The sequence below is a fragment of the Sciurus carolinensis genome, chromosome 5, assembly GCF_902686445.1.
Source record: "Sciurus carolinensis chromosome 5, mSciCar1.2, whole genome shotgun sequence".
NCBI classification, from domain to species: Eukaryota; Metazoa; Chordata; class Mammalia; order Rodentia; family Sciuridae; genus Sciurus; species Sciurus carolinensis.
This window is the reverse complement of record NC_062217.1, coordinates 31,288,879-31,314,333: the sequence shown is the minus strand read 5'-3', so window position 1 is coordinate 31,314,333 and position 25,455 is coordinate 31,288,879. Positions and strand designations below refer to the sequence as shown.

At 33.1% G+C, this 25,455-nt stretch overlaps 1 protein-coding gene across 7 annotated transcripts in view; it reads right to left on the bottom strand.

Moving 5' to 3' along the window:
* Nbea (neurobeachin) overlaps positions 1-25,455 on the bottom strand; it is a 628,163-nt gene that overhangs the window by 511,146 nt on the left and 91,562 nt on the right. For all 7 annotated transcript variants that reach the window (XM_047553976.1, XM_047553978.1, XM_047553977.1 and 4 more), the window contains exons 7-8: positions 18,361-18,480; positions 15,843-15,989 (exon numbers count right to left, since the gene is read on the bottom strand). In XM_047553976.1, coding sequence (XP_047409932.1) covers positions 15,843-15,989; positions 18,361-18,480 — 267 coding nt within the window. The remainder of the gene's footprint in view (positions 1-15,842; positions 15,990-18,360; positions 18,481-25,455) is intronic.

Genomic DNA, 25,455 nt, shown 5'->3' with positions numbered 1-25,455 from the left:
AAACTCACTAAAGTTAACAACACACTCATTTATCTGTTGGACTTACATAAAAACTCTGCATATATGGCAATACCTATTACTCTCCCCATAACACTGTAAGTGTTGCTGACATAACATGGTAATGACATTCCAGTATTTAATGAATCATATTTCCTGATATATAATTAAGAGACTGGAGCTATTTTTGGATTGTGCATCATCCTTTCCTTCAAAAATAACAATAAATAATCCACCTTGAGTCATTACAAAAAAAATTCAGATCCTAAGATCTGCAAATCTAAACCAATCTAGAAAAAAACATAATACAATCAGTTCACTCTCCTCCTGCAAACTGTTTGATCATTCCACTTGACTGGAAAATAAAATCCAAATTCATTACTTTGATATTCAAAGCCTCTGACAACTTAGTTCAAACTATAATGATCCTCACATTTCACTATACATCAATATCCCTACTTTATGTTCTACCATCAAACCATGCCTATCCTTGGTCAATCCATACACATATTTTACACTCCACTACGTCTATCCTTTCAATCAGGTCCTCCATCTCAAATACTATCAACACCTCTTGTTCACCTTATCTATTTTCAAAGAACCCTAAAAAACCTCCTTCTCTATGAAGATTTCCTAAATCCTCTGTGGCTGAAATTAATCATCCTTGCACAAAATTTTAATAGTATTTGCATTATATTTCCTTTCTGGATGCACATATCAACTTGTAATTATAAATATTTAGTGTTGTAATTATACTCTCATAAAGAGAGTATAAGCTTAATCATTTTAATCCCTAAAGCTTAGAATATTTCCTTGAATATAATAAATATTCAATATATTTTGAATTTTATTGAATTCCATGCCCTGCAATCATCATTACCACTCTTTAACAAGCAAGAATGTAGAGGGAATAAAGATTACAGTCACAAGCATGACAATAAATGACAAAAGATTAGCATAGGAAATTTCAGTGCATGAAATGAAGTCATTACTTCAACACAGTGAAAAATGATTAATAAAATCTGAAGAAGTTAACATAATGGCATATATCAGATTAGCAAATGTGCCAAGAACTTACCCTATCATCACTGCAATATTTCAAATATTAAACAAAATAAACACATTACTGATACACATATCCAAGAAAAACAATTTAACATAATGCCACTATTTAACTAAGCAAAGACATATCAAGAGACAAAGGTGCCAAAAACATACAATGGAGAAAAGACAGCCTCTTCAACAAATGCTGCTGGAAAAAACTGGAAATCCATATGCAGCAAAATGAAACTAAACCCCCATCTCTAACCCTGCACAAAACTCAACTCAAAATGGATCAAGGACCTAGGAATTAGACAAGACTATGCACGTAACAGAAGAAAAAGTAGGTCCAAATCTTCTTAATGTTGGCTGAGGACCAGACTTCCTTAACATGACTCCCAAAGCACAAGAAATAAAAGCAGGAATCAAATATTGGGATAGATTCAAACTAAAAAGTTTTTTCTCAGTAAAGGAATCAATCAACAATATGAAGAGAGCGCCTACAGAGTGGGAGAAAATCTTTGCCACACACACTTCAGAGAGAGCACTAATCTCCAGAATCTATAAAGAACTCCAAAAACTTTACACCAAGAATACAAATAACACCATCAATAAATGGGCTAAAGAAATGAGCAGATACTTCACAGAGGAAGCTCTACACACAATCAATAGATATGAAAAAATGTTCAACACCTCTAGTAATAACAGAAATGCAAATCAAAACTACCCTAAGATTTCATCTCACCCAAATTAGAATGGCTATTATCAAGAATACAAGCAACAATAGGTGTTGGCAAGGATATGGGGAAAAAGGTACACTCATACATTGCTGGTAGGGTGGCAAATTAGTGCAGCCACTCTGGAAAGCAGTATGGAGATTCCTCAGAAAACTTGGAAAGGAACCACCATTTGACCCAGCTATCCCACTCCTTGGCCTATACCCAAAGGACTTAAAATCAGCATATTACAGTGATGCAATCACATCGATGTTCATAGCTGCTCAATTCACAATAGCTAGATTGTGGAACCAACCCAGATACCCTTCAATAGAAGAATGGATAAAGAAACTGTGGTATATATACACAATGGAATATTACTCAGTTATAAAGAAGAATAAAACTATGACATTTGCAGGTAAATGGATGAGATAAGCCAAACCCAAAAAACCAAAGGTCGAATGATCTCTCTGATAAGCAGATGATGATACATAACGAGAGATGGGAGGGAGGCAAGAATGGAGGAAGGATGGATTGTATAGAGGAAAAAGAGGGGTGGGGAGGGAGTAGGAGAGGAAAAATAACAGAATGAGACAAACATCATTACCCTATGTACATGTATGATTACACAAATGGTGTAACTCTACTTCATGTACAACCAGAGAAACAACAGTTGTACCCCACTTGTGTACCATGAATCCAAAGTAAAAAAAAAAAAAAAAAAAAAAAAATTTCCATGGAACTATTTTTTTTAACTTAAAGATTTTTGAACATGCAAGCAGTTCCATGCAAGAATAGGTATGTTAGTTATTTAGAAATTATAAAAATTAAATTGCAAAATCAACCCAAATTATATAAAGATAAAGGATATAACTTACAAAGATGACTTAATTAGAAAAATGTGCATTAATTACATATAGTAGGAAGGAAAATCCCATAATTTTTGTCCAGTTACTACCATTCATTTTTCAATAATTACAGAGTACCTGTAGATGTGAACATAAACCTACTATCAATGATCTGAAATTCTAAGTCCCGAACAACTCTGCAGTGACTGGAATCTCTCTTCTACTACTGGTAATACATGTTTCTCATAGGGCTTATGAAGTTTCACACTGCATGTATGAGGCTCAGTCCCTTGGCCAAGAACCATCACAAAGACATTCAACCCCAACACCTCACTTCTCCACCATACTCTGCTCTACAAGTTTCAACTGCTTTAGTAGCCTGACTTCTCACCTCAACTTCCTCTGTTCAGCAAGACCACCTTGCTATGCTAGATATAAAACACTTTGGACCTCAATGAAAATACTGGACCGAGACAGAGAGCCAAAATGTATATGGGGTTCATCTTAAATGTTTTCTTGCTCTCAGGGATCTCAGACCCTGAGAGGTTATTTTGACGAATCTCTCAAAAGAGATGTTTTATGTATTTTCCAAGCTTTAAAATTATTTATAATGGTGGGGGTAGGACACAGCCAGTACCCAAAACTCCACTATGGCCAGAATCAGAAGTCAGGCTGAGAATTTGTACAATTAACTATACAAGCCCCATTTGCCTGCAATCCCGGCAATTCAGAAGGCTGACAGAAGGATTGCAAGTTCAAGGTTAGCCTCAGTAACTCAGAGAGATCCTGTCTCAAAAATAAATAAATTAAAAGGACTGAGGACATAATTCAGTGGTAAAGCACCCCTTGGTTCAATCCCTAGTACCACAAAAAAAAAAAAAAAAAAAGAAGAAGAAGAAAGAAGAAAGGAGGAAGAGGAGGAAAGTTTAAGAAAATGTGTAATTGAATACCATTTTTTTAGAACTTTGTTTTTTGCAAATTCTAGTTATCATCCACCTAGAGGAAAAAAAATCAATTAAAGGGTACCAATGAATCAATAATAATAAAACTGCAGCATTGTCAGTTGTATGAATTCGAGAGGTAATAGAAAGAAGCAGAACCTTACCCAATGGAGAAAACAAAATAAATCAATTAATCTGGAAGACTTACAAAATAAACATCATTCTGAACCTAGATTTAAAATTAACTTCTCCATGAAGCATTTCCTGGTTCCTGCAATGACAATCCTTCTCCACAATCTCATGGAATTAATGTTCACGGATTATATCATGATTAGAAGTTCAATCAACTTTACTTCTTAAGTTTTTCCTACATCCTTCTCCTTTATGTGGGTATAAGCTCCTTAAAGGTAATTTACAGACTTGTATCATGGTTGCGACAGTCCTCAGAACATAGGCATGCTCTAATAAATGTTCTCAGAATGATAAAACTGCATGAGAAAATTCATTCTAATGGAATCATTTTGATTTTTTTCTCCAATCATTTTTAAACTACTTTTCCTTATTAAGGGAAAATTCAAAGTTTAGAATAAAATTTCCCAATCCTAACTCTTAAGATTAAAATATACTATCCTATTTCATTTTTCTTGATTTTAGTCTTCCTCTGAATTAAATTAATAAAATTCTTGTTTCCTACTATTGCTAAAACTTACTGCTTTTTAATCTTTGTCTGTTGGAATTTTTTTTTTTTTAATTTATTTAGAGGTTGGGCCCTTTACCTTTTTTGACTACAATTAAAAACAACTGATTGACTTGAAAAAAAGAGCAACCATTAATTATGAAGATGAAAATTAAAATGTTCTTTTTCCCACTCTTCCAAGTAATAAAATAATTTGAATCAAATAACTGAACATCTTCTATTAATAAGTAAGAATATATTTTTATAAATAAATTTAGGTGAAAAATATTTTGCTTTATATCTGCAGACATAACTCCTATAAAACTTTACAGATATCACTGTTCTTTGACTCCAGGTTACTAGTGTTTAAAAACAATTTGAACTATTTGACACCCCACCTTTTTTTTCTAATGTAGAAGGTAGTTTTTAAGAATGACACATAACTGCTTTCTAAAAATAGTTATTTAAATAAAATAATGCAAAATGGGTTGAAAAACACTGTAATTAGATATTTTCTATGTAGTTTTTTTCTATAAATGCTGAAATGCTTGTATATTTCATTATTTCAAAAGATATCTTTGTTTTCATTTTGTTCAGACTGCTTATACTAGAATTATGAGGTTTTAATATATTGTCTTGAAGCTCTAAGATCTCCCAAGGGAAATGTCAAATGTCTAATAAAACTTATTATCATTTAGAAACAAAGTTATATTAATTTGTTTGAGTCCATGATACAATGGCCATAATGCCCTCCTTTAGTTTGTAGAGTTGTAGAGTTGTTTTTAGATTTAAAAAATTTATAATGAAATTTGAAGATACACTTTAAACATAGTCCATCAGATAAATGTAAAAATTTTCTATTATTTTCATATTTGTGATATTTAGGTTATTTCTAAGCTTTTAAAATTATACATAAGGTACGACAGGACACACGTAGGTATATCTCCATATTCATTATATTATTTTCTTTAGAACAATTGTTACATAAAATTGAATGAACAAGAGAGGGATAAGAATGAGGAGTGATTGCAAATGCACATGAAGGATCTTTCTGCAGTGAATAAAATGTTCTAAAATTACAATGCAGCAATGTGTGCATAACTCTTGTAAGTTTACCAAAACTAATATTTATATAAGTGGATTGTATGGTATGAAAATTCAATTTCAAAGAAGATATTCCAATTATTTAAAAAGAAAAGGACAGTACAGATATATTTTGTACTAATTACACATATAGGAGTAGTATGTAATGCTGCCTAACACCTTACTATAGAACATTTTATGTAACAAGCACACAATATACATTATTTTCAAGAGCATATGGAACAACTAGCAAAAGGTAAATATTTGGGTTCATAAAACAATTTTCAACAAACTTAAAAAAATTAAAATCATATAAATAAAATAGACATATTCCTTAAAAATCAAATTACAAAAACACACTAAAAAAAAAAGAGAAAAAGTGAACTTTCTGATACTCATGAAAAAATATGTATCTATAATTTACTATTTTCACACCGAGAACATTCTACCTTGCAGCCTAGTTGGTAGTTCCTTCAAACACGGAAGAAAAAGAGAATTTTTCAAAAAGCACACTAAAGTAAACCAAAAAGAGGCAAATCTTAAAAGCAGCATGAGAAAAATGACTCTTTCAAGAGAACACCAATAAGCTCAACAGCAAGCTTTTTATCCAAAAAATATAGAAGGCAGAACATGGCAACACACAACATTCAAAGTGCTCAAAGAAAAAATTCAACCAAGGATAGATTCAGAAAAGCTATCTTTCAAATTTAAAAGCAAAATAAATATATTCCTAAATAAACAAAATTTGAAATAATCTGTTGCTAGCTCACCTTAAAAGAAATAACAAAGGATTCCTTCTTGCTGAAAGCAAGTGACCACAGGTAATTTGAAATCACATGAAAAACAACATTCACAAAGGTAATTACGCAATTATAAAAGAAGGCACAAAAACAAATTTTTTCTCCTTCATTTTTTAACTAATTTCAAAGTGTCTGTATAAAATGATATGTGTATATGTTTAGATCCAAAACTTAGAGAAATACAATATAGCTGCTAAAAACAACACAAAGGAGGTGAGAGGTAACGAAGTACTGAGCTAAGGAAATGACTCCAGGTCACAAATGAAGAGATCCACAAATGATAACTTAAGAATCTCAATATAAACAAGTCTATACACACATATTTGCTATATTTTTTAAATCTCTCACTTTCTCTAAAATACATACAATTATATAAAGAAATAATTACAATAATGTAATGTTGGGTTTCTAACATCTACAGATATAATACATACAACAAGAATAGCAAAAAGAGAAAAAACATAACAAAACTACATTTGTATATTTTGCTGAAATTAAGTTAATATAAATATGAAGCTGATTCTGATACTAATATATATTTGGTAAGCCCCGAAGTAATCACTAATGAGTGAAAAGAAGAAAAAAGATTGGGAAAAAATAACCAAAAAAATGAAAATGCTACATTTAAAAATATTCATTTACGATAAAACAAAGTAATAAAGAACCAGTAAAGGAATAAAAAGAAGAGCTATATAGTTAATAAAGAGTAAAATAACAGATACAAATTCAACTATAGAAGTCCTCTCTCATGTATCAGGAAAACAAAACAAGACCCTCAGTGGCTACCTGACTCACAGATAAGGCTGAGGAAAGACTGATGAATACTGTTATGAGCAAGAAGCTCGGTGTGCTATTGCACAGCATGGTGACTGATTGATAACGATAATGTACTGCACATTTCAAAAAGGTAGAAGAAAGGATTTGGAAAGTTTTTAGCATAAAGAAATGATAAATTTTCAGGAAAATAAATGTTTATCCTGATTTAAATATTTTATAATGTATAAATGTATCAAAAATTACAAGGTATTGCATTAATATGTGTACTTTTTATATTTTCATGTATCAATTACAAAAAGTTTTTTGAAAAGTAAAAATAAGGGCTGGGGTTGCGGCTCAGTGGTAGAGCACTTCCCTAGCATGTGTGAGGCACTGGGTTCGATTCTCAGCACTGCATACAAATAAATAAATAAAGGTTCATCAACAACTAATAAAAAAATAAATTTTTAAGTAAAAAATAAAAATAGCTGGGTACAGTGGCACACATCTGTAATCCCAGCTACTCAAGAGGCTGAGGCAAGAGGACTGCAAGTTCATAGTCTGTCTGAGCAACTTAATGAGACCCTGTCTCAAAACTGAAAATAAAAAGAGCTGAGGATTTAGCTCCAGTGGCAGAACACCACTGTGTTCATTCCTCAGTACCACAAAAATAATTTGAACTTTTAAAAAAGTTTAAAAATCAACTGCATTTCTATATCCTCGCACGAAAAAAACCCAAAAACTCCAAACATGAAATTTCTTTAAAATTCCATTTACAGCAGCACCAAAAATAAGAAGATACTAAGGAACAAATTTAACTAAACAAGTCCAAGACTTATATAACCAAAAGTACAAAGCATCTATAAAAAATTATGAAGATCCAGTAAAGACATCCATATATATGAACTGAAAGACTTCATATGGTTAAGATAGTAATATTACCACAAATTAATCTACAGATTAGACAAAGTCTCTATTAAAATCCAGCTATTTAGGGGGTTGTCCACTTTAAATGGATGAATTTTATACATGTGGACTACTTCAATAAACCTGCTAAAAATTGTTTTTAAACAAATAAATGAAGCTCTTTTCTTCTCTCTATTCCTCCTCCCTTTCCAAACATTCACAAAGCTACCTGGTAGGAATAATCAAGTAAGAACCCAAACATAAGGGTAGTGGGAAGAAGTTGCAGTGGCCCAATGACTGGATAGGATTGTTGACTCCTGAGCTGAGTGAAGACTATATCCACACAGAAAAGCCACATGGTATGGAAACTCAGAATGGTGGAGAGGGAGGCCCACCACAAGGCTAGTCAGGCATGGAAACCAGTCTAAATGGAACCAGAAAGGAATCCCTGCAAAAGGGAGATAAGGCCCAAGTCAACGGCATCCACAAAGAAAGAGTTCCTTAGCCTGGGGTGTCAAAGATGAGTCAGATATTAAGAATAATCACACTGGTGTGAGGAAATGTGCGGAAACAGCAATTTGCTACAGGATGTCATAGCAAAAGCAAACAGAAAGCCATCCAGCATTCCTAGAAAACTTACCTAGTTTAGGATGACAGAATTCCAAGAAAATCACAAGGCATCCACCTGACAGGACAAGGATCAGGGAAGTTGTCATCTGGCATAAAGTTCTAAGTATATGAAAGGAATGAAAGGTACCTTACTCCTTACTCCTTATATAGGAGTAGGGTAGAAGCCTGATCAGGTGAGAAGGGAATCTCCCCAAGAGGGCATTCAGAGCAGGAAGCTTGATCTAGAGTAGGGTTTGGAAAAAGTTCATTTGGAGTGTACCTTAGTTATGTTGGAGCCCAGCGGGATGGCATGCTCTAGGAGGGTTGGCTGGCATATATTCTGTGGAAGATAAGCAATACATCCAGCAAGGAAGGGAACCAAGCAATGAATGGCAAGACCAGCAGCAAACTAAGGACAATACCTGTCTAGGAGAGTTAGCTGTAATGGGGTATCAGAGTTTTGGGAGAAGGCAGCATCTGGATATGAGGACTGTCCAGCAGAAGATAAAAAAGACTGGGGCAGCAGAAAAATGAGGAGGGTATCAGTCTGAGAGCCTGGCCCAATGCCAGGAGCTAAAGCTGAGGAAGGGTTAAGAGTGTGGGAGGTAACCAGAAAAGTATGCCACAACTTGCCTTGGCTTGCATATACATATAACAAATGAAGGAAAGATAGAGAAACTTCTATTGAGCACACTAAAGATAAGTTATAACATAAATACAATCAACTGGATCATCTCACTATAAATGAAAATTAGATGTACTAATGTATCTATGGTTAACCTCCTGACTTTATGTGATGTGGCGGGCGAGACCCGGGGCCCAGGGTTACGCCTCATGCATCCAAAGACGGCGACTGGCAGAGAGTCAAATGGCGTGCTGAATGCGCCTTGAGAGCCTTGAGAAAAACAGGAAGGCTTTACCATTGGCTGTATGATAATTACTTCAGCCGCCTAGCACGTGGACAGATATATCTTACATGTATGCTTGAGCTCGTGATCGCTTGACCTTTAATAGGATTGGATGGACATATTTGGTTACAATTGCATATGCATGAGACTGCTTATATATTGAGGGTGTTATCTGAATAAAGCGGAAGCTGCTTCACGAACTTCTGAAGAGTATGTGTCCTTTGTCCCGCTCGTCAGCGTATGTGTCCTTTGTCCCGCTCGTCAGCGGCAGGCAGCAAGCGGCAATGTGACAATGGGACGTCATGTCAGCACTTACTTTTAAATGGTTCAGAGTGAAAAAAAATGCTTAATCTTCTACTTCTAACTTATCTGTAAATTTTTAGTTTTATATTTTGAAATGAAAGATATAAATGGAGACAAAGATTTTTTAAAGTGACAAGTAATAAAAATAAGCAAAGTAGATCAAACGTACAGTCAGGTCTCTAAAGAAAAAAATTAAAACTAAAAAAAATTATTGAAATATAAATAAATGCAAAATTACAAATAAAAGTGCATGCCACATACCTGATAAATTAACTCAGAATAATGAATACCAAGACTTATCTGCCAAAATAGCTACTAAAGAAAAAGAAAATCCATCATGGAATGAGACAGACATCATTACCCTATGTACATGTATGGTTACACAAATGGTATGAATCTACATCATGCACAACCACAGAAACAAAATGATGTAACCCATTTGTGTACAATGAATCAAAATGCAGTCTGTAAAAAAGAAAAAAAGAAAAAGAAAATCCCTTGAACATATAAAAGAAAGTCAGTGCTATATAATAGAGTATTAGATTACCAACAGATTTTTCAACACCAATACCTCATGTCAGAAAATAATCGGTAACATACTTAAGACAAAAGAAAAAAGGAAAAATCAAGGATTTTATATCCAAGTAAAATGCCTTTCAAGTATAAAGTATATACTAGTATATACTATGTACTTATATACTAGTATTGAAAAATATCATCCTCATGAGTCTTTCCTGAGAAATCTTACATAATGAGTTTAAGACCGTTCATAACAATAAACAGAATGTGATATATATTAGACATATATGTACTTATATGAACTATGACTAAATCAAGAGTTAAGAGAAGAGAGCATGATTAATAGCTAGGTGTACTCCCAGTGTAATGTAACTTATATTAGTGTGCTGGAGCTACCACAACAAAGTACCTAAGTCTAGATGGTATAAAAACACATATTTATTTCCACATTTATTAGTTCTGGAGTCTGTAAGTCTGAGATTCTCTCACAGTCAGCAAGACTGGTTTCTTCTAAAGCCTCTCCCCTTGTCTTGCAGATGGCCTATCAGTCTTCTCCTCCCTGCACCTTCTATGCCTGACTATGACTTAATTTTCTCTTCTCATTCAGCACCAGTTAGAGTAGATTAGGATACACCTTCATGATCGCACTTAACTTTAATTACCCCTTTAAAGATCCTGCCACCAAAAAGAGTCACATTCTGAGCTACTGGGGATTAAATTTCAACATGTGAACTTTGGGGAACATAATTTGGCCCATAACATTCCATAAATAATATTAAAAAAAAAAATGGCAAGAGGGAGAATGAAGAGAGCATATGCAAAAACCAACTAACTTATTTTTTATTCAGTAATTGTAATAAAAGGCTAGTATCGTGTTGATATTCTTATTCTGAGACTGTTGTACATATAATTATTTGATTTTCTATGTTATCATTCTCTGTATACTCAACAAAACAGTATCCTCAATGTGGAATAAAGGGGACAGATTTACCTTAAAGGCGGTCAAGTTAAAATGACATTCTCCCATTGTTGCTTTTGTTTCTCCTATTCCCTTGCTACCCTTCTCAAAAAGCACTCCATCACTCAACATCCAAATGCTGCCTTCGTCGGGAACTCATTTCCCAGGCATCTTCTGCCTCTGAACTCAATTCCTTGTTACTGAACTCCAGTCTCATGGTTTTACATCATCTGTATTATTTTGCCAATGCTAAATTTCTATCTCTAATCTATATTTTTTCCAAGAACTCTAGACTTATTTCACTTCTCCATTTAGACATTTAATGAACAACTCAAACAACTATGTCTGAAATCAAACTCTTTATCTTTCTCCCTAAAATTTATTTATTCCAAGTCTTCCCTATCTCATCAAAGATAATTCCATCAGTTCTGTTGCTCAGGTTACAATTCATGGGGTCACTTACCCTTCCAAATCCTCTCTTGCTCCCTTATCCCACATATTCACAGTGACAGAAAAATCCTACTATTTCTACCTCCAAAACACATCCAAAAGCTAATCTCTTAAGGGTCTTACTTCAGGCATGCTTTCAAGAATCCAATCAAGTCCCAGTAACTTCCTCCTCTGCCTCCCTTGTCTAAACTATTATCATATTTCACCTAAATAGATGCAATAGTCTCATATCTAATCTCCTTGTTTCTACATTTGTCTGCTACTTAACATAGCAGCTAGAGTGATCCTTTAGATATCAGGCCAAGATATTCAAGACTATCCAGGGGCTTTCCCTCTTATTCAGGAGAAAAATCAAAGTTCTAAGAATCACCTACAAGCTTTCAGTTGCTTTCTGAATTCATCTCATAGTGCTCTCCTCTTTACTTTCTAAGACACAAGAAAACAGTCACAGAGTTCTCTAATTTGCCAAGCAAACTTGCACTATTGGCTTAAACTTTTGCCCTCTCATTTACCTGGAAAGCAGTTCCCCCAGTTACCCACTGGTATCATCAATATCACCTCCTTAAGGTCTGCAGAGAGACCTCAACTAATCACTATTTAAAACTGCAATCTACCACTTTCCTTCTTTTTTGCTTGCTGTGTTATCCCCATAAAACTGATCGCTACACAGAATACTATGATTATCTTTTTTCTTTTTTTTGTTCTCCCTACTTCTCCTCAATCAAGACAGGAATTTTTGTTCATTATTGCATCTCTAGCACCTACAAGGTGTCCAAATTTAATTAAAAATGCTAACAATAAATACTTACTAAAATAATGAGTGGACAAATCAATAAGTGCTTCTTATTCATAGTTTAACCTTATCTCCGTTAGAGCTAATATATATTTATTTTGTTTTTCATTTTGATTGAACATACACTACCTGTGATTTGAAACAAAAGTCTACAACATATGCTGTGAGAAAATACTGAGTATTAATTTACCTGACGTTCAAGAAAATAAAAAAATATTTTTGGCTTTTATTAATTTCACTGTGGCTTCTAAGTTGTAATCAACATTATTAGATCTCCAGATACTATAAAACATGCATACTTCTCAACCACACAGATCAATTTATACCTGCTCCCTGCAATGTTGTTACTTATCCTATGTATTACATTGTAATAATTTTAGTATGTATTTTAAAGAAATTAAGAGTATTTTATTTTTACTTTTATCCACATGCTTATAATTTCTAATGCTCATCATTTCATCATTTTTTTTTCTTTCTTACAATCTAAGTTTCTTCTTTAATCAGTGAAGTGGTCCTGGTAGCAAAAAAGACCCTTCATTCTCCTTTACCAGACCTGAAAGATATTTTCACTGGATGAAGAATTCTGGTTTGACAAGTATTTTTTGTTTTAGAACTTAGAAGATTTTGTTCCATGTCTATGACTTACTTCCCTATTAACTCATGGGAAGTGTACAATTTTTCCCCTAACAACTTCTAATTTTTCTCTGCCTACTTTCAAGATTATCACTTATCTTTAGCTTTTGACAGTTTTAGTACAATGTGCCCAAAAAGTTCTCTTTGAGTTTTGTTTTGTTTGTTTTTGTTTTTTGAGTGTATGAAGTTCTTTCAATCTAAAAATGTACATCCCTTTCCCTCATTCTTAGCATATTAGACATTACAAAATTGTCTCACACATCTCCAATAGTGTGTTCCTTTTTTCTCCCAATCTATAAAGATATAAAATCACTCTTCTCATGTTTCTTTATCAGTCTATATTCAAATTCATTTATTTCTTTATTATACCAATTCTGTTAACAGGCCCATAGAGAGGCTTTGTTTACTTCAGATATATTTTTGAATTCTAAAATTTCAATTTTATTTTATTTCATGGCTGGTAATATCCTTTTAATTCATTTTAAGTAAATTTACCTTTTACCTAAGAGTTGGTATTTATTTTCCTTACCCCTGAGAATGAATCACATTTTTCTGACACTTTTTAGGACACACATTCCAGAGATTTTGGATCATATGCTGAATGCTGTGAGTACCATTTTGTAGAGACTATACTGTTCTGAAAAGCACTGATGTGTTTGTTTTAGGGGGAACTCTCATTTAATTAGATGCAACTGTAGAATGCCATACCTCCTATGTATGGTGTTTCAGAACTTGGTTTGGTTTTTAAACCTTATTTACAATCTCTTACCAGTTTGCCATGCTTATAAATGGTTCTAGGGCTCAGTCAGAGAGATGAGATAGAAGTTTTTAAGTTTAAAATTCAGATCCTTTTCTGGCTGCCTCTTTTCTGAGGCTGCCAATCAATCTTCAAATAGTTCTTGGTTGTCCCAGTGTTTCTTACTCTAAGTTCCACACAAGGAACTTTTTCTGTTAAAATAAAACTTGCAAAACTCAGTCAACACTGACCACCTGTTCCATTTTTTGCTTCCTTTCTAAAATCTGCCTGCTTTTAGAAAGTCCTCAGAGTCACCAGGTGGGTGTTTTCTGTATTCTGTCCAGAGTTTCTAAGTAGTTATTGATAGGAAGACCTACCCGTTCGTTAGGCACTCATCCTTCCACCCTTCAAAATGATTTTTAATTTTGGAGGTTGTTTTATGCTTTTTCTCTTAATAGGACTTTATCATAAAAAATAGATTAAAACAATTATATTATCATAAATTCATATACTAAATGCAAAACAGAATAGACTTTCAAAATTTAAAACACTTTTCTAAGTAATGCCCATAATTAGACACATTTTCTTTAAAATTTCTAACTTTGACATAGGTATTCTATTTTCTATGTTAAGATACTAGAAACAGACTATATCACATAAATACTTGTGGGTAGAACAAGGTGACACAGGACAATTGTTTATTCTCATTGTTGTTACAGAAGAGTATGACAAGAAAGAGCCATATGACAAATTACAAAGTTTGCAAAGCTGTTCAGGACAATGTTTGCTCCTTTCTGAACAGATTTATACAACAGCTTATATTTCATCCTTTTCCTTTCTTGCTGGGCAGAACATCCAATTAACTGTGAAATTTAACCAGAATAATAATATTGGATTTATACTTTGCATATCTGTATTTCTTGACTTTTTACCATTATTTATATTTCATTATTTGTCACTCTATTCAATATAATTCTATCAATGTTTGAAAAAAGCTACTCTAAATATTTTATGGACAAGGCAAAGAAACAGGAAGGAAGGCTGGCTGCATATTAACCAAAAATATGAATTGATTTTCATGCATAGTCAACACATGGCAGGACAAGGATTCAAACAAAATTATAGGACCAATATAGGAAAGAACAGCCAGACTACCACAAATTTATTTGCAGGGGTAGTGCAGTAACATTACTTTGACATGAAAATAACCGGATTACTGGGACTATTTTGGTTACTAAAATCACTAGAAACAGAACTTTTAATAAGGATAATTTCATACTGCTGTTTATGTACCTAACAGCATAATGATGAAAACAGAAATATCAAGTCAGAAATACAAAGACAAGATAGGGACTATTTCACTGCTGAGTACTCCTCTCCCATAATACAATCTTCTTGTTAATTATTTAAACCCTAAGTTTAAACATATGATAGAACTTCAGCACAGGACATGTACTCCTTAAAAATTATATACACTACAACTTATAATGTATAATTCTCTCTCAACTCCAAATAATTAGGGATGTCATAATTCCCAAAGTGATTTAAATAAAATCCACACATAATTAATTTCCTATAGCCAAGTGTGCTGTACACTAAAAACCAATTCATATATGTGAATGCTCTATCTTGCCTTAAACTGTTCATTTTGAAAGCTAAATTTAAAAAAATAGGAACATGACGAGTCATCATAAATAATTAGCATTACAAAATTAGGATACTCATATACATTACTGACTTCCTCACATACTGCAAAAATACAAGCAACAGTAGACACTGAAATTGAATAATTTCAGATATACAACACTTTATAGTATTTTCCTTCTAATTCTATAACTCTTTTGTCCAAGTGACTGCTAACTTAACAAGTCATTTCAAATGTCCGTTATATAGTACAAATTTTTCAAAATTTAGATTTCAAATATTATTAAGTGAAAGTTTTATAAAATTTACTTTTTCAGAACTGGTAACAAAAGGTATGCCTGTAACATTACAAAATTATGAAAAGTAAAAATATTCATGAAGGGAAAATAAAAAAGTTAGCTATCACAATAGCTAACTTGAGTTTCAAAGAACAGAGACAATTCAACAATATTCACTGACTATGTTAGGTCACATTTTTACAACTAAAACTTTACACACAACTTATAATAAGATAGTCATTCCTACCTTATATCCAGGTCCTAATTGATGAATTGCAAATATCTGTGCTGGGTTGAGTGCTTCACTGAACACATACACGGCACCAAGCTGACCACAGAATACCCTATTTGCATCAGCAGTTTCTGAAGATCCAAGAAAGCACTTGTCATAGCTCTATTTTTAAAAGTCAAAAAAAAAATTATTATTTTGTAAGGACAGAATATTTAAGGACACCTGTCTTTGTCACCACAAATATCTTAAAGTATCACAATAACAGAAGAAAGCATCAATTAAGATTTTATGAAATATTTAAATAATAAAAGTCAATAAAGATTTTTAGAGAAAACACAATCAGTCAAATGATTTAGATTCAAATTTGACTTCACTTTTCCATTATGGACACATTTCTCTATTTTTCCACATTATGAAAATAGCATGAAAAGAATCATGCATTCTCCTCAGCAGGCATTATACAGAATAAAATAAAAAAGGACTCCTTAAATCTGCTGCCTAAAGTAGAGGGTACAGTGCTCTACATCTAGAGGCTTTAGCACCTAAGGAGCCGTGCTTAAGAATGCCCTTCCCACCTCTACATTTAAAACCCTAATCATCCAGATGGGTGAAATAAGCCACTCTCAGTTTCATTCACTATCACAGGACACTCCACACATTAATTCTAATAAACACCATGATATCTGTTCCCTTTATATATGTGTACACACACACACACACACACACAAATGCATATAGAATTCCTCTGGTGCCTCAATAAAATGACAAAATTATAAATAGAGTACAAACATAAGAATGCCTCATTAAATATGCAAGCTATAATTTAAATGTATGGAAACTGAAGATGTGACTAAAGTATGTGGATATATGCTACTGCTCAGGCTTCTCCATATCTTGAAGTTCCATCAAAAATAATTCAAAAACCTAAATCTTTTTTAATACTGTCCTATAAGCTAATGACATGCAATGAGACCAGTGGAGTTTCTTTCACTTAATAATTTTAAAAAAAAATTAAAAACTGTCCCCTCCCCCAGAGAATAAATAGGAAGGAGAATTTAATCTGTATTGTTTAATTCTGATACAATTATTCTCTTCAATATTCACTAACTATGCCTCAATTATAATATAGGGAAGAAAAAAAAAGTTTTCCTGTCAAGGCACAGATACCACAATGAATGGTTTAAGCTTTGCAATCCACATGTGCTTTTTGTTGCATATTCTTTTTGGTTTTTTGTTTGTTCCTGTCTTCTAAAAAAAAAAAAAAAAAATTAAGTGCGAAAACCCTTACAAAAACAGTCTTAAGATCAGATTTCAGATATGGCTCAGAGAGTATAATCTGCCATCCCCCAACATGTCTATCAGAAAAACTATGGATAATGCATACAGTGCTATTTAAGAGACTATAAAAGAATATAATTCCTGCCCTACAGGAGATGAACGTTAAAAGAGATGCAAATAAAACTGACAAGAGAACTTTGCTAAAAATAAAAAAGCAAGTCATTATAAAACCAGGTATGTTGAAAGTATTGTATATTATTGGCCTTGCAGGTGCTTTGGACATCAAATAAATTTTACTTTGGATGTAACAGGCTAGAAAGAAAACAAGGAGAAGCCCAAAGTAGAAAAATACTAGATACCCTTAAGGTTTCAACTCTACATCTCTTATCGAGAATCCAGCTGTGTTACCTCTTCCTGGGCTAACATACTTAATGAAACTATTGTCTCTTTGCTATTATTGCAATAACTTATCTAAATGATCTTCTTTCTTTTATAGTGATTTCCCTTCAAGGTATTCCCAATATTGCAGCCAGACTGATGTTTTTAAAATTATAAGCAGGCATTACTTTTATGCTGAAAACCTTCCAAGTATTTTTATAATGGGTAAGATGGGAAAGCTCAGGTCTTATGTTTGCTTATGAGGTCCTACATGATTTGACCCCCTATCACATACCTAACTTCTTATCACTATTCTGTTCCTTTCTCCCTCTGCTCCATACAAACTGTTACTGTTCTTTGAACTTCCCAATTCTGCTGTAAAGCCTTTGTACTTACTCTTCCCTCTGAACTATATGTACCTAAATATCCACATGGCTTGTTCAACTCTTGTCATTAAAATCATCATGGACAATCTGGTTTCTCTCTTCTCTACACTCTTTTATAGCTGTTCCCCACATTATTTCTCTCTACAACATTTAGGGAGAATAACAGTGACTATAAGTTATCTATTCTGTTAAAGTCTTCCTTCTATATTCAAAAGTGGTAAGACACATTTTTATAGTGCTAGAGATTCTGGAAAGAATAGAATACGTTGATGTTTTTTGATTTCAAATACTTAAAAACATGCCCAAGTAGTTTCTTTTAAAAATTTATAACTTTTAGCAATTTCAACATACTATATTTAAGACTTAATGAGTGACAATAAAAATAATAAACTTTTAAAGTAAACCTCTATCAAACTATTTTAATTCTTGTTATACTGACAGTCCATACTCTCAAATATATTAAAACACAGATTAAAAACAAAAGAACTTACATCATTTGTGTTGACATGCCAAGCCATATCACCATAAGATACCAGTTGTCCATTGACATAACACCGAATTTCACTGTTCCTCCATCGATTATAAATGTGGACAATGCTGATCATGTACCACTTAAATAAAAATAATTTGAAATATCAATACATAATGTTTAGATATCATTATTTAAAATGCAACCATAACCTTAATAACACCCTATAAGGAAATGTATGAAAGTCAGATATGTTAGCACATGCCTGTAATCCCAGATATTCAGTATGCTGAGGCAGGAAGACAGCAAGTTCAAGGTCAACTTGGATGACTTAGTGAGACCTTTCTCAAAATAAAAAGGGCTAAAGGTGTAGCTCAGGAGTACAGCACCTGACTAGCATGGGCAAGGCCCTGGGCTCCATTCCTCATTATCACAAAAAAATAAAAGAAAATGTTTGAAGGACTATTGATGGTCACTCACTATCATTTCCTCAAGTCACTTTCTCTCATTTCTCACAAATACAAATGAGAGAAGAGGCACATAAAGAATAAATCCATAATGAAGAACCCTTGCAACCTATACTGATAGTCCTCTTGCACCATGTCATGATTAAAAAAAAAAATTGCAGAATACAAGTATATGTGTGTTCTTCATTTAATTACATTTACATTATGCCAGGCACTTCAGATCCCAGGCCACCATAAGCCCCGTTATCCTATAATTTATATTCTAGTCAAAGGGATATATTAGGCATATAAACAAATCACTATATGCAGTATCTAAGAGAAAGACAGCATAAACTGATAACCTAAGATTCTACTATGGATTACATGGTCAGGAAAGACACACCCAAGGAATATTATTTCAGCATTTGTAATAAGATTTGGGAAGTTTCAATTATATAACTTATGTTTATTAAATCCACAAATTATAATATATTTTAACTTAATGTTGGAATAATTATCATAAATCAATGAATGAGTTTATACTGAGATCCTATTTTCTACTTACTAATATCAACAAAAACCATTCTAAGCATCAATTTTGATATGATCTGGTTAAGGTTTATAACATTTTATGGATTCGATCCTTAATTTTTTCATACTTAATAGCCTAAGGCAGAGAACACAGAAACACTTTCCCTGAAGTACAGAAAGATACTGACAACTTCTAGATATTTTAATAAGTGTGCCTTAGATGTTGATGGAACTTTAGACATAGCACTAAAAATAAACAAAGATCAGACTGTAAAAAGGCTTACAGAATACCTTTAGAAACCCAGGCTTTTGGTTTTTTGCATAATATGATACTACTTAATAATTTTGATCAGAAGAATGAAATGCTCATTACCATAGTTTAGGAAAGTAACTGGCAGCAACATTGAAGTAGATAGTTAGGCAAAATGGGGGTAAATATACAACTGAAAACCACTGCAAAGCTTCAAGTAAGAACTCTAAGAGGCTGAATGAAGACAAATGCATTGGTAAATAAAAAGGAGGGGGATAAAATAATAGACTGCTTAGAAGCACTGATGTGAAAAGGGGGAGTCCACAAAATTTTCTAATTTGTCACTGAGACAGGTAGTGGCACTATTTACTTAAGATATTTAATAAAGAAAGATGATTGGGTTTGGAGTTACAAAACAGTTTGCTTTGGGTTGTAAAAGAGATGTATGATAAGATAAAATAAATGAAAACACTGATTCATAAATGAATTCTTCTCACTTAAATCCATAGTATGTACTTGTAGGAAAATCTATTTTTCTGCCCTTTTTCCTTGGAATATCAACATGTACACTACAGAAAATGGACATACATTTGAGTTTCCATTGCTTCAAAAGAGCCCAGCTTTTGACTTCTTATTTTTTAATTAAAGAAAATCGAAGAATTAGGAGACTATACATACTGGCATTAGGTATGTATATGAGGTCAACATTTAGTGTGAGATCCACTAATTAGTTCCATCTAATAGATATATATATAAGAAGGATACAACCAGGAACAAAAATATATGTATATTCATTCATATGGAGAATTCAAAAGTACATGATTTAAAGATAAGAACAACAAAACAAGATTATCTATACAGATACCAATAGTAACAAACATGTATGAGCACTTTCTACAAATTAGGTAATATTAACTAAAGGTTTACATCCATTTTTAAAAGGTCAAACAGCTAGTAAGCAGTCAGTTGGGAAAGCAAAAGTTTTAACATGTAGGGAAAGAGGGAAAATAGTGGATCAGAGGAACCCACAATATTGTAGCAGTTCACCCAGACTGAATTTAACCAGCAGTTCTATAGCAGCATATTGAGGTAGGAAAGCTGAGAAAACTCCAGTAGGAAACATCAGAGTGCCACCAATAAGGGCAAAACCAAAAATATTTTTTTCTGGAATACAAAAAAAAATTAGTAAGAGGAATGGACCAGGTGCACAATGGCTCACTTGAGGAGAGGAAGCTTTTCTCCAAGAAGTCAAAAGAAATTCTCCCACAGATTTTAAGATAAACAGTTAGGGCTATCCAACAAATTCTCAATATCAGCAGAAAATAAGATTGGAAATTGCAAGTACAGCCAGTGCAGGACCCGTCTCTGCACTATCCAGAGCAGATAGCGAACGTGGGGAAGCAGCAGCACCTTAAAAACTGGACTTCCTGAACAGGAGATCAGAAATCCCTAAAGTAACACAAACTTAGGAAAAGTTTTCAGCTGTGACAGATGCTGCAGTGCCCAGTCTATAAGACTGTAAAGCAGAAGAAAAGCAAAGGACACTTTCAATTGAAATCAGCAGTCTGAGAAGGAGCACAGCTGAAAGGGTGGAACCTGAGATCAGGATCTGAGGGGAAGCAAGACCCTTAACCTACTGCAAGACCTATGCCACCACCCTATATGCAGAAGTGTCTGGAGGACAGACTGTTATGTCACACGCACCTACCCCCAGGACACAGACTAAGTGAGAGGCGTGACACGATCCCGATGGATCTACAGGCTATATTGGCAGGAAAGCTAGCCAGCAACCCTGCTGGACACACACCCCCACCCTTGGTCATGTTCAAAAAGTTATAGTGAGGGGTAGGTCTGCTCAGAAACAGACAACACTCCCAAATATAAGCTGTCAGTTAAGGATGGGGCAGAGCTCAACATTCAGACTTCCCTAACAAGTTTGTTCACTTCCAGTCAGAGCTGAGAACAAACAGCACAATAGTTGTGTCATAAACTTCCTCATAGTAGAAAAATTCTAAAACCAAATCCCCTGAAAAGAAATGTCTCCATTTTAAAACAGTCAACAAGAAGAATGTAAAAAAATAGTTTTATGACTGTTATTGTGTTAATGGATTCTTGGAATCTTCACTCATTTGGTTCTTTTTCAGCATTCCATCCAGTTTTACTTATACTATCAATTAACTGAATCCTCTATACCTCTTATCTTTGTTCTTATTTCCCTTTCTTTCCCCTCTCCATCCCTTTTTCTCTCCTGATTCTATGTCTTCCTTCCCTACTGTACCCCTTTTTCTTTTTCATCTTTCTTTTCTATTGTATTTATTTCTATTCCATATTCTAATTCAATTTGGTACACCATCATCAATTTTTAATCTTTTCAGCATTATTATTTTCTCTTTGATTAACAGGGCTGCAGGGATCATTAGTAATGATTTTTTATAGCACATGTTGACATATGATTTCCTCTTAAATTACCATTTTTACTGGCACTATCTCCTCTCAAATTGTTACTAGTGGTTAAATACTTTAAGATTATGCTGACTGGATATACTGAAACTAAGAAATACCCACAGTCCACAGTTTATTATAAAGAGATAACTACTCACTAAAGGACCCCCACTAAAGGATTTGAGGAAAACAAATCCATGTCAAAGATGCGCAAATAAAGAACTTGGAAAACACACGGAAACAGGGCAACAGAACACCTCTAAAAGTTTATAACCCCCAATAGCTAAATCCACAGATATTGAAGTAGATGAATTCCTTGGCAAAAAAAATTTCAAAAGTTGATTGTCAAAATAATAAATAAATCAAAAGAAGATCTCAGGAAGTATCTAAGGGAGAAATATAGGATGCGAAAGCATTTCAGTTAAGAGACAGATATTCTGAAAAACAGCTGAACAGAAATCTTGGAAATGTAAATGAAATTAAAAATTCAATGGAAGGTCTTAACAACAGATTAGAACAAGTAGAAGATGGAACCTCAGAACTTTAAAACAAGGGGGGTCAGCTTCAAATTCAGGGAGTACATTAAAAAATAAGAAGAAACTATGAGAAGACTATACAAGAAATCTAGGACAACAATAGGAGGCTAAACTTAAGAATCATTAGGCTCCTTAAAGGTTAATGTCATTGATAAATCTTTTCAGTGAGATGATAGTAAGAGAATTTCCATACCGTGTGAATGAGATGGACTGCCAAATATAGAAGGCATCAGGATCCCAAACAGAAAATATCAAAAAAGGTATTTTTGACACCTTATAATTAAAATGCCAAATATACAGAATGAAGATAAAATAATAAAATCCTCAGGAGAAAATCATCAGGTCACATCAACAGGTAAATCAATCAATATAAAATTTCTCAACAGAAACCCTAAAATATCCATGAGGGCTTAGAACAATTTGTTTTAAGACATCAAAGAAAATTAATGTCACCCAAGATTACTTTATGCAACAAAATTATCCTTCAGAATCAAGGAAGAAATAAAAACATAATAACATGTTGATTACAATAAACTTCCAAAATAAACATACACTAATTTATGACTATTAAGCCAGCACTGCAGAAAATACTTGAAAGAAATCCTACATACAGAGGAAGTTTTAAAATCAAAAGTACAACTTAGCAAAGGATAAATCTCATTAGAAGAGTTCTTACACAAATGAGAATCAGTACCAGTTAACCATTAGAAACAAATCAAAATGAGTAAATATTAAACATCTATCTATAATAGCAATCAAAATAAATGGTCTCAATCTCCAACTAAAAGACAGAAACTGGCAGATTGGATTAGGAAATAAAACCCAACTGTATGATGTTTATAAGAGACACAACTCTTAGGCAAAGACATTCATGGGTTGAAAGTGAAAGGATGAAAAATGATACTCCATGAAAATAGAGCCCAAGTGCAAGTAGGAGTAACTACCCTCATATGTAACAAAGCAGGCTTCAAATCATATCAATCAAAAGAGACAAACATCATCATTTCAAATAGGTGAAGGAAACAAACAAGACAAATGATAATGATAGTAAATATTTATGTCCCAAATGTCAGTGTACCTAGTTACATACAAACAAAACAAACCAACAACAACAACAAAAAAAAAAACCACCAAAAACAACAACAACAACAACAACAACAAAAAAAAAACAGAAGGAGGAGGAAAGAAAACTCAAGATAAAGGCTCAGACAGACCTCAAAACAATAATACTATACAATAGTAGATAGGTCATCTGGACAGAAAATTAGTAAAGACACTTAAGACTCCCCAAAATACTATAAATGAAACACACCTAAAAATATCTATATAATATTTCACCCTATAACAGCTGAATTCAATTTATTCTCAGCTGCACATAGAACTTTGTGCAAAATAGATCATATTTAAAGTCACAAAGCAAGTCTTTCCAAGTATAATAATAATAATAAATAAAATAATCCCTTGTATCTTATCAGATCCTAATAGAATGAAGTTAAAAATCAATAGACAGAAAAACTATATAAACAGATGGTGTTTAAACAACACACTTCTGAATGATGAATGGGGTCAGAGGAGAAATTTATAATTTCTTAGAACTAAAACAGAATAGAGATATAATATAACAGAATCTCTGGGACACAATGAAACGAGTTCTAAAAGGAAAGTTGATAGCTATGAATGACTACATTTGAAAAAATCAGAAGTAGCCAAATAAACAACTAAATGATGCATCTCCAGGTTTGAGAAAAATAAGAACAAAAAATTCTAAAACCAAGAGAAGGAAGAAAATATTTAAGATCAGAGCCAAAATAAATTAAAACAGAAATTTTAAAAACATTGCAAAGTATCAATGTAAGGAGGAGTTGATTCTCTGTAAAGATAAACAAGATTGGTAAACCCTTAGTCTAACTAAGTGAAAGAGAGCAAAGACACAAATTAATAAAATTAAGAAATGAAAATTGTAATAGATATAACTAAAATCCAGACAATCATTAGGAAATACTTTGAAAATTTATATTCCACTAAATTGGAAAATCTAGATGTAATGGATACATTTCTAGACACATACTACCTACTAAAATGAAACAAGAGGATATAGAAAGCCTAAACAGACCAAGAACAAGCAATGAGCTTAAAGAAGTAGTAAAAGCCTTCCAACAAAGAAAAGCCCAGGACCAAAAGGATTGACAGCTGAATTTTATCAGATCTTTAAATGAGAAATAATGCTAAGACTTCTTAAATTACTCCAAGAAATTGAAAGAGAGGAAATACTTCCAAACTCATTTTATGAAACCGTATCAAACCTCGATACCAAAATCCAATAGGGTACTTAAAAGAAGAAAACTACAAAGCAATATCTTTAATGAACATAGATGCAAAAATTTTCAATAAAATGCTAGCAAATAAAATTCAAGAGGACATTAAAATGACAGTACACCAATATCAAGTTGATTCACAGCTCAACATATGCATCAGTAAATGTAAATGCATCACAAAAATAGAATCAAGGACAAAAATTATCTGATCATTCCAGTAGGTTCAGAAAACTCCTTCCACAAAATTCAGTACCCATTCATGAGTAAAACAATAAAGAAACTAGGAATAAAAGGAACGTACCTCAACATCATAAAGGATATATTCAACAAATACAGAGCCAATATTCATACTAAATAAGGAAAAATTGAAAGTACTTCCTCTAAAATCAAGAACTAGACAGGGATGTCCACTCTCTCCACTTCTAGTCAATATAGTACTTGAAATTTTAACCAGAGAAATTAGGCAAGACATGAAAGTAACAGAAATACAAACAGGAAAGGAAGAAATCAAATCCTCGATATTTTAAGGTTTTTTGAATCTATATCATTCCCTGGCCCCATTCCTACCAAGACCCCTTAGAATCACTGTATCTAAAG